Here is a 10,000-nt window from a genome sequence, read left to right as displayed (position 1 = left end):
AAGTGCATTAGCTTTTGTTTTAGCTTTGTTTATATTCTGAAAAGTTGTTATTTCATTTCAGTTTAGTTTTAGTATTATGATGAGTGCTGTGATAGGAGGTTTTTGATAAGAGTAGAATAAACTGAACAGTAGACTGAGCTCGGCTTGGCCCCGGTTTTCCTTCAAGCACAGAAAGCATCCACTTCCAAACTCGCAGTCATGCGCTGACAACATCTAAGGTTTTTATTTTTTTCTCAATAATTCTGTTTTAGTTTTAGCTAGTTTTGTACTAGACGTGAATTTTGAAAACTTATTTAATTACAGTTAACATTTTATTACAGTTAACATTTGATTAAATTTAACATTTTATTAAATTTAACAATTAATTACAGTTAACATTTTATTACAGTTAACATTTTATTAAATTTAACATTTTATTATAGTTAACATTTTATTCAATTTAACATTTTATTCAATTTAACATTTAATTAAATTTAACATTTTATTAAATTTAACATTTTATTAAATTTAACAATTAATTACAGTTAATATTTTATTATAGTTAACATTTTATTATAGTTAACATTTTATTAAATTTAACATTTTATTGCAGTTAACATTTTATTAAATTTAGCAATTTATTGCAGTTAACATTTTATTAAATTTAACATTTTATTATAGTTAACATTTTATTCAATTTAACATTTAATTAAATTTAACATTTTATTAAATTTAACATTTTATTATAGTTAACATTTTATTCAATTTAACATTTTATTCAATTTAACATTTAATTAAATTTAACATTTTATTAAATTTAACATTTTATTAAATTTAACAATTAATTACAGTTAATATTTTATTATAGTTAACATTTTATTAAATTTAACATTTTATTGCAGTTAACATTTTATTAAATTTAACATTTTATTACAGTTAACATTTTTTTCACTGTGAGTTTTTGCTTTTTTGCTCTAGTTTTAGTCAACAATAGTAACCCTGGTGTGTGTTCACTCACCACTGGGGCAGTTCACTAATGCAGTTGTGACTGACGTCCAGCACCTCCAGCTTCTTACTGTCACTCAGCCAGTCCGGCAGCTCGTCCAGACGATTCCTTTAAACAACCCAGACAGACAGTTAACATTCAGAAGATTTACCCTTCAGACTAGTGCTGCACTGATACAGACACAGTATCTCTCAGCATTAAAAAATGAAGCAATAGCATGAGGCCCTTTCTGTAGCACAGGTACGATACTGAGTGACACGCGCACGCAGGCCAGTGGATGGACTGCAGGTTGGGATGATGAGCAGTCGTAAAAACGCTTTTGGCTAAATCTGTAACACCACTATTCTCAGGGTAGGCAATTGTAGTGGTTGATATACCAGCTGAAATTATTCTAAAAGGCATTAGTTTCAACAGTAGGTCACACATTAGTAGGGACCTACTGTTGTGGTTGGAGTGTGTGAAGTGTAGTGTGGTTGTTTAGTGTAGTGGGTAACACCTCTGCCTTCTACGCTGTAGACTGGGGTTCAATCCCCACCTGGGTAAGCACCCTACACTATACCAATAAGAGTCCTTGGGCAAGACTCCTAACACTCCTTCGCCTACCTGTGTAACAATAATCAAGTTGTAAGTCGCTCTGGATAAGAGTGTCAGCCAAATATCATAAATGTAAATGTAGTGACAATAACAAGATACAAACAGTGCAATTTTTAACCAAAATATGATATTACCTAGTACAAATATCAGTGTTTACAGCCAGCTATTGAGTAATTAGGTAAGATAGAAGGAAACATGACATGTCTGTTGTAGATGTAAAGTCAGAGACGACAGCTCTAGTCCTTCATCAGTGGTTCAGGACGCTGCTGGCTGGACATTTTCGGTTGGTGGACTATTCTCAGTCCAGCAGAGACACTGAGGAGTTTAAAAACTCCAGCAGCACTGCTGTGTCTGATCCACTCAGACCAGCGCAACACACACTAACACACCACCAACACATCAGTGTTACTGCAGTGCGGAGAATGACCCACCACCCAAACAGTACCTGTTCTGTGAGGGTCCATGGGGGTCCTGACCACTGAAGAACAACATGTTTTTCCATGATACAAACCTTTGAAATCTGTAATGCCACTTTTTAAATCCTAACCTTTTATTCTTTTAATTGTATTTAACTATAATTTAACTTCTACTTTGATTTTTAATTTTGTGACTTTCTCCTTTAAATGCATTGTTTTAATAATGTTGTAATTAACACTGTTTTGAATGTTTTAATTTTTTAAACAGCTGTTTTGTTTGTAAAGCACTTTGAATGACAGGAGTGCAGGACAGGTGCTACATTATATAAAGGTGCCCTAAATTACTATGCAAACCACTTTGTACAGAAGGCTTTAAGTGACACTCTCCGAATGATGTCTGAAGCGTAGGTGACGCAGGAGATGCTCACCTTGAGACGTCCATATAGGTGAGGTTGGAGGCGGCTGGACTCACTTCCAGTTCATGGAGCTCTGCAGGGAAAAAGCCAAACTGATTAAAACCAGCATCGCCTGAACTCAGTTCAGTCATAACTGCCTGAAGTTTCCGTTGGTGGGATATAATCAAAGAACGATGCTGTTTGCAGAAGCTGATCTCTCTGTTCAAAGTGCTGATCCATCATTGATGATTCAAAGTTATTCATCACCCCAAAAGGGAACAAAGGAGGCTTTTCGTGGTCAGCCAGATTGTTCTGACCGACCTTGGAAATTTGATTTTTTATTTATTTTTTAAAAAAATAAATCTGTTTACTGGCTGAGCAGAAAAAACCAGGAACAAACAATGTAAAACAGCCTCGCACAGTGGGCCCAAAAGGCTGAGACCACGTGTGGAAATGCTTTTATTTTGCATTACTTTCTAACTATTTTTTTTTTTCATTACAAAATATATCACCAGTATAACAATTCAAGTGAAAAGAAGAATATTCACCATTTTTAACATACATTTCTAAATTTCTTAGTATTCGGTATGTCCACCTTTAGCTTTAAAGGGGAACACCAATGATTTTTCTGCATAATTAGGTGGTTAGGTGGTAAACAGGGTCATTCAGAGTGGCTTGGTGTGAAATGCTTCATTTGTAGAAAAACGTACAGACTCAGATTTCTTTACGATGGTGGTGATAGGAACCAGGGGTCACCAAGTCTACAACTGCTGTCCAAACCACCAGTGAACCTAAACTTGTCTTCTGAGTTTTATATGTAATGTTGAGGATGGTGAAATAGTGGTCAACCTAAAGAATACGATCTCTCTGGGGACTAATGTGCCTTATAACGAACTTCATGTATCCCTTCACTAAGAATGGATTAAAATGAATGAATTCCATCCATCCAGTTATCACAAAACTTCAAATATCAGTGTATCTGACATCAGGCTGTGTATTCATAACTATATCATGTAATAACTTTCTGTGAGGGACCTTTTAGAGGCATTTAACACGTCAGACGTCTGGTTCCTATCACCACCACTCTGACCAATTCTGACTCTGCTAGCTTCTCTGGAACCAGGCATTTCACACCGAACCGCTCTGAATGACTCTGTTTACATCTTAACCAGTAAATGACACAGAGCAGTACAGCAAAACAACACTAACTCTAAGCCTCACAGCTTAACCGCATTAACAGTCCTGGCTGAACGGCTCCGTCTGGTTTTACCATTGTTAGAGGCGTGAAGGGCCTTCAGCGTGCAGCCTCGGAGCCGCAGGTGGCCGATTCGGTTCCTCTGACAGTGCAGCACCTCCAGCCGGGGGAAGAGCGAGGCGTCCAGCTCACTCAGCCGGTTGTCCCGCACGTCCAGCTGGGTCACATGCCGCAGGAAGTCGGGCTCATCCGGAACTATGCTGGATATCTGGTTCAGCCTGCGAGAAGAAGAGGTTCCTTTTAAGGCTCACGATGCCAACAGGGAAGAAAATCTAGTCCACTGTCACTTTGCTGATAAACTCTTGGGATTTGGATCCACATTCCTGTCATGTTTATTTGTGACCACGTCAATTGTAAATAGCTTTAACATGTTTTGTTGATTTGCTAAGTGTAAATAAGTTAAGGCGCCCTCTACAGAGAACACTAGAAAGACGGTCTAGAACAATGAATTATGGCCGTTCTTCATATCACACAATGTGGACGTCAGAGGAAAAGAACAAAAATGAGAAAACGTGCAATATGGGCCCTCCATCCATCCATCCATCCATCCATCCATCCATCCATCCATCCATCCATCCATCCATCCATCCATCCATCCATCCTCACTTAGATTCCCCAAAAGGCTGCAACTAATTCAGCAAGATCTGATTCCAGTCTTTAATATTGATTATCTAATTAGTGCTGATGATGTAACCTACTTGTTTTCGCACAAACAGATTAACTTTTGCATTTTCCCAACTCAGTTTAGCATATTGATGAAGACGTCCATTACCGGGACACAGAGCTTATTTTTCTTAATCACACTTAAAAAAATTAGCAAGTGCACCATCTCAGGGTAAAACGCTGGATACTTCATTTCCGTAAATACATTCAAAGTCGTTTAAGTGCAGCATTAACTCTCCGAGTGCCCTGTCCTGTGTCCTGCCGATGACTGGGGGTGCTGCTTTTGCTGAGGGAGGTCACGGTTTTCCAGAAGAAGAAGCAGGTGTGTGTTTGAATATATACCAAAAAAGGTGTGATGATTTCAAAACAGTATTAAAAATGAAAGTGGAAACAGCTTCTCAACACTTTCCCAACACAATGTTTTCCAGAAGTGGCTTAATATTCTAGGGGTTGTGGTTATTTGGGTTTGCTAGAGGCACACAGGGAAAATGTTGGAGAAATTTAATTTTTCTTAACCAAAACAATCTGCTTAGTATATAATTAGAGTGACACACACACACACACACACACACACACACACACACAATACTAAAAATGTTTTAGGCACCAGAGAAATTTTGACTTAAAAAGCAATTCATCTGGGCTGTATGTGCTAATTTGCTCAGAAAACAGCGCTGCCATATCAAAACCGTGCTGTCACATCTATAACTTTTCATTTTTATTCTTCATTTCAGCACAACAGCTGCCCTGCTGTTGGAAACTTTCATGCTGCAGGGACCAAAAGAAACAGCCTAGAATTCATTAGGATAAAATCTCTGTACACAAACTTAAAATACATTTTATTAGAATATTTCTTCCTCTTCTTTTAACTTACCATGTCTGGGATAATTTGACTTTTTAAGACAGTGACAATATATACTCTATGGCCAAAAGTATGTGGACAACCCTCCTTATTACTGAGTGTTTCAGCCGCATCCATTGCTAACAGGTGTATAAAATCAAGCACATAGCCTTGCAGTCTCAACACACAAACAAGAGCCAAGAGCTCAGTGACTTAAAATGCGACACTGTCACAGGATGACACCTTTACGACAAGTCGGTTTATGAAATTTCTGCTATGCTCCATCTAGCCTGGTCAACTGTCAGAGCTATTATTGTGAAATGGAAGCGACTAAGAGCAACTAGAGCTCAGCAACCAAACGGCTGACCTCACAAACTTACAGAGTATTGAAGAGTGTGATACATAAAAATCATCTATCCTCTGTTGCATCATTTCACTACAGCATTTCCATGACACAGCAGCTGAACACAAGCCTAAGATCAGTATGTGCAATACCAAGCATCGGCTGGAGTGGCGTAAATCACCGCCGCTGGACTCTTGAACACTGGACCCACGTTTTCTAGAGTGATGAATCACTCTTCACTATCAGGCAGTCTGATGGATGAATCTGGGTTTGGTGGATGTCAGGAGAAGGTCACCTACCAGAATGCATAGTACCAATAATAAAGTTTGGTGTTTTCCACTGTTTGGGCCCCTTAGTGACAGTGAAGGGTGATAATGCTGCAGCATACAAAGACATTTCAGACAATAACATGTTTTCAACTTTGTGGCAGCAGTTTGGGGAGGACCGTGTCCTGCTCCAGCATGACTGAGCCCCTGTGAACAAAGCGAGCTCCATAAGGACATGGTTTGATGAGTTCGGTGTGGAGGAACTCCAGTGGCCTGCACAGAGTCCTGACCTCAACCCCAATGAAAACCTTTGGGATGAACTGGAATGATGAGAGCCAGGCTTTCTCGTCCAACGTCAGTGCCTGACCTCGCAAATACTCTTAACTGAATGGGCACAAATTTCCAGAGTCTTGTGGAAAACTGTACCAGAACAGTAGAGCTTGTTACAGCCCTAAAGGGTGGGAGACAACTCCACATTAATGCCTTTGGCTTGAAAAGTGATGTCCAACATGCTCACACAGGTGTGCTGGTCAACTGTCCACAAACTTTTGGCCGTATATTATATATTTTTCCTGTTCAAATGCAGTTTGGCTCATTAACTAAATTTGGAGAAAGGAAGGAACTGTATGAATTTGTGTGAAAGAGCTCAATTTATGGCCGAACATGCATTCAGGTTGGTCCACCTTCAATGTGTACAGTGCGTACTCACCGGAGGTCGATGTATTTAACGGGCAGCAGGCGGAAGGCCTGCAGGGTGAGGCTCTGCAGTCTGTTTCCTGCCATACACAGCCTCTCCACGGCGGACAGACGCTCCAGGACCTGCGGCACCTCGCTGAACTCGTTAAAGGAGAGGCCGAGGTAGGCCAGCCGCTGCAGAGAGCCTAGCTCAGCCGGCAAAGACGACAGCCGATTACCGTCCAGGAGAAACGTCTGCAGACTAGCAGGCACACAGAGAGAGTCACGTTAACACAGTACAAGAGCAGTCTACTGTTTGCTTGTGCTTGTTTCTGTTTACTGCTTTACTGGTTTGCCAAACGACAGATGGGATAATTATACAGAGATCATAATTAAGCTGTTTGCAGTTAAGCTTTTTATGAAAGAAGTTAGTGATGTGATCCCAGCCAGTGGCTGTTGACAGCGAAGGATGGATGGGTTTAAAAGTGTGGATGAACAGATGTAGAGAAGGATGGATGGGTTTAAGAGTGTGGATGAACAGATGTAGCGAAGGATGGATGGTTTAAGAGGGTGGATGAACAGATGTAGCGAAGGACGGATGGGTTTAAGAGGGTGGATGAACAGATGTAGCGAAGGACGGATGGGTTTAAGAGTGCGGATGAACAGATGTAGCGAAGGATGGATGGGTTTAAGAGTGCGGATGAACAGATGTAGCGAAGGATGGATGGGTTTAAGAGTGCGGATGAACAGATGTAGCAAAGGACGGATGGTTTAAGAGTGCGGATGAACAGATGTAGCGAAGGGCGGATGGGTTTAAGAGGGTGGATGAACAGATGTAGCGAAGGACGGATGGGTTTAAGAGTGCGGATGAACAGATGTAGCGAAGGACGGATGGTTTAAGAGTGCGGATGAACAGATGTAGCGAAGGGCGGATGGGTTTAAGAGTGTGGATGAACAGATGTAGCGAAGGACGGATGGGTTTAAGAGTGCGGATGAACAGATGTAGCGAAGGACGGATGGTTTAAGAGTGCGGATGAACAGATGTAGCGAAGGGCGGATGGGTTTAAGAGGGTGGATGAACAGATGTAGCGAAGGACGGATGGGTTTAAGAGTGCGGATGAACAGATGTAGCGAAGGATGGATGGTTTAAGAGTGCGGATGAACAGATGTAGCGAAGGGCGGATGGGTTTAAGAGGGTGGATGAACAGATGTAGCGAAGGACGGATGGGTTTAAGAGTGCGGATGAACAGATGTAGCGAAGGATGGATGGTTTAAGAGTGTGGATGAACAGATGTAGCGAAGGATGGATGGGTTTAAGAGTGCGGATGAACAGATGTAGAGAAGGATGGATGGGTTTAAGAGTGTGGATGAACAGATGTAGAGAAGGATGGATGGGTTTAAGAGTGCGGATGAACAGATGTAGAGAAGGATGGATGGGTTTAAGAGTGCGGATGAACAGATGTAGCGAAGGGCGGATGGGTTTAAGAGGGTGGATGAACAGATGTAGCGAAGGACGGATGGTTTAAGAGTGCGGATGAACAGATGTAGCGAAGGGCGGATGGGTTTAAGAGGGTGGATGAACAGATGTAGCGAAGGACGGATGGGTTTAAGAGTGCGGATGAACAGATGTAGCGAAGGATGGATGGGTTTAAGAGTGCGGATGAACAGATGTAGCGAAGGATGGATGGGTTTAAGAGTGCGGATGAACAGATGTAGAGAAGGATGGATGGGTTTAAGAGTGTGGATGAACAGATGTAGAGAAGGATGGATGGGTTTAAGAGTGCGGATGAACAGATGTAGCGAAGGATGGATGGGTTTAAGAGTGTGGATGAACAGATGTAGCGAAGGATGGATGGGTTTAAGAGTGTGGATGAACAGATGTAGAGAAGGATGGATGGGTTTAAGAGGGTGGATGAACAGATGTAGCGAAGGATGGATGGGTTTAAGAGTGTGGATGAACAGATGTAGCGAAGGATGGATGGGTTTAAGAGTGTGGATGAACAGATGTAGAGAAGGATGGATGGTTTAAGAGTGCGGATGAACAGATGTAGCGAAGGATGGATGGGTTTAAGAGTGTGGATGAACAGATGTAGAGAAGGATGGATGGTTTAAGAGTGTGGATGAACAGATGTAGAGAAGGATGGATGGGTTTAAGAGTGTGGATGAACAGATGTAGAGAAGGATGGATGGGTTTAAGAGTGTGGATGAACAGATGTAGTGAAGGATGGATGGATTTAAAAGTGTTTATGAACAGATGTAGCGAAGGATGGATGGTTTAAGAGTGTGGATGAACAGATGTAGAGAAGGATGGATGGTTTAAGAGTGTGGATGAACAGATGTAGAGAAGGATGGATGGGTTTAAGAGTGTGGATGAACAGATGTAGAGAAGGATGGATGGGTTTAAGAGTGTGGATGAACAGATGTAGTGAAGGATGGATGGATTTAAAAGTGTTTATGAACAGATGTAGCGAAGGATGGATGGTTTAAGAGTGTGGATGAACAGATGTAGCGAAGGATGGATGGTTTAAGAGTGTGGATGAACAGATGTAGAGAAGGATGGATGGTTTAAGAGTGTGGATGAACAGATGTAGCGAAGGATGGATGGGTTTAAGAGTGTGGATGAACAGATGTAGCGAAGGATGGATGGGTTTAAGAGTGTGGATGAACAGATGTAGAGAAGGATGGATGGTTTAAGAGTGTGGATGAACAGATGTAGCGAAGGATGGATGGTTTAAGAGTGTGGATGAACAGATGTAGCGAAGGATGGATGGGTTTAAGAGTGTGGATGAACAGATGTAGCGAAGGATGGATGGATTTAAAAGTGTTTATGAACAGATGTAGCGAAGGATGGATGGTTTAAGAGTGTGGATGAACAGATGTAGCGAAGGATGGATGGTTTAAGAGTGGATGAATGGTTAGATAGATAGATGCTGTAGATGTAGGACTGTTCAATGCTGATTGGTGGCATATAAACTTTCATTATTTGTTCACCGCACACACAGAAACACACACACACACACACACACACACACACACACACACACACACACACACACACAAACCTGCCTAATAACCAATAACAATGATGGATAAAATCTGTGTTTGCTGTGTTCATTTCTCAACAGTCACCAGTGATTCACCTTCATATTCAGTGTTCACAGGTTTAAACTGCACAGAATGGTGAGTATTTCAATTAAACGAGGCACCAGTAACGGTGCAAGCATGTCTGTGAGTGTGTGAATGTGGGAAAGTTCTGCTGCTGGTGTAAATATGCGGTGTATAACTGACTGTGTAGAACCAGTAGGGGGCAGCAGTGGAGCTAAAGTGTTAAAACAGGCTGTGGACTTTCAGGTTATTCCAGATGATTCTTCCGGAAACGGATCACTGTGATGAAATTCAGTTCATGTGTGATTGTGGAAAAGGTCTCTGAGCGTCTTCAGAACTGCGCTATTTGTAATAAAGAGCCCTCCATTCAGTGTGTGGGCTGAATTAAATCCTGAGAACACTCACAAATCCATTCATTCCATGTGTTCACCTCTCATCTATTCATCCACACATTCCATTCAC

At 41.2% G+C, this 10,000-nt stretch overlaps 1 protein-coding gene across 1 annotated transcript in view; it reads right to left on the bottom strand.

Annotated features, from left to right (window-relative positions):
• The window catches only part of phlpp1 (PH domain and leucine rich repeat protein phosphatase 1), a 133,989-nt gene that overhangs the window by 17,396 nt on the left and 106,593 nt on the right, over positions 1–10,000 (bottom strand). The window contains exons 6-9 of the mRNA XM_037544993.1: positions 6,468–6,695; positions 3,661–3,863; positions 2,424–2,484; positions 998–1,093 (exon numbers count right to left, since the gene is read on the bottom strand). Of these exons, the coding sequence (XP_037400890.1) occupies positions 998–1,093; positions 2,424–2,484; positions 3,661–3,863; positions 6,468–6,695 (588 nt within the window). The remainder of the gene's footprint in view (positions 1–997; positions 1,094–2,423; positions 2,485–3,660; positions 3,864–6,467; positions 6,696–10,000) is intronic.

Source organism: Pygocentrus nattereri, chromosome 2, assembly GCF_015220715.1.
Source record: "Pygocentrus nattereri isolate fPygNat1 chromosome 2, fPygNat1.pri, whole genome shotgun sequence".
Lineage (NCBI taxonomy): Eukaryota > Metazoa > Chordata > Actinopteri > Characiformes > Serrasalmidae > Pygocentrus > Pygocentrus nattereri.
The sequence above is the reverse complement of the archived record's forward strand: the minus strand, read 5'-3'. Positions and strand labels throughout refer to the sequence as shown.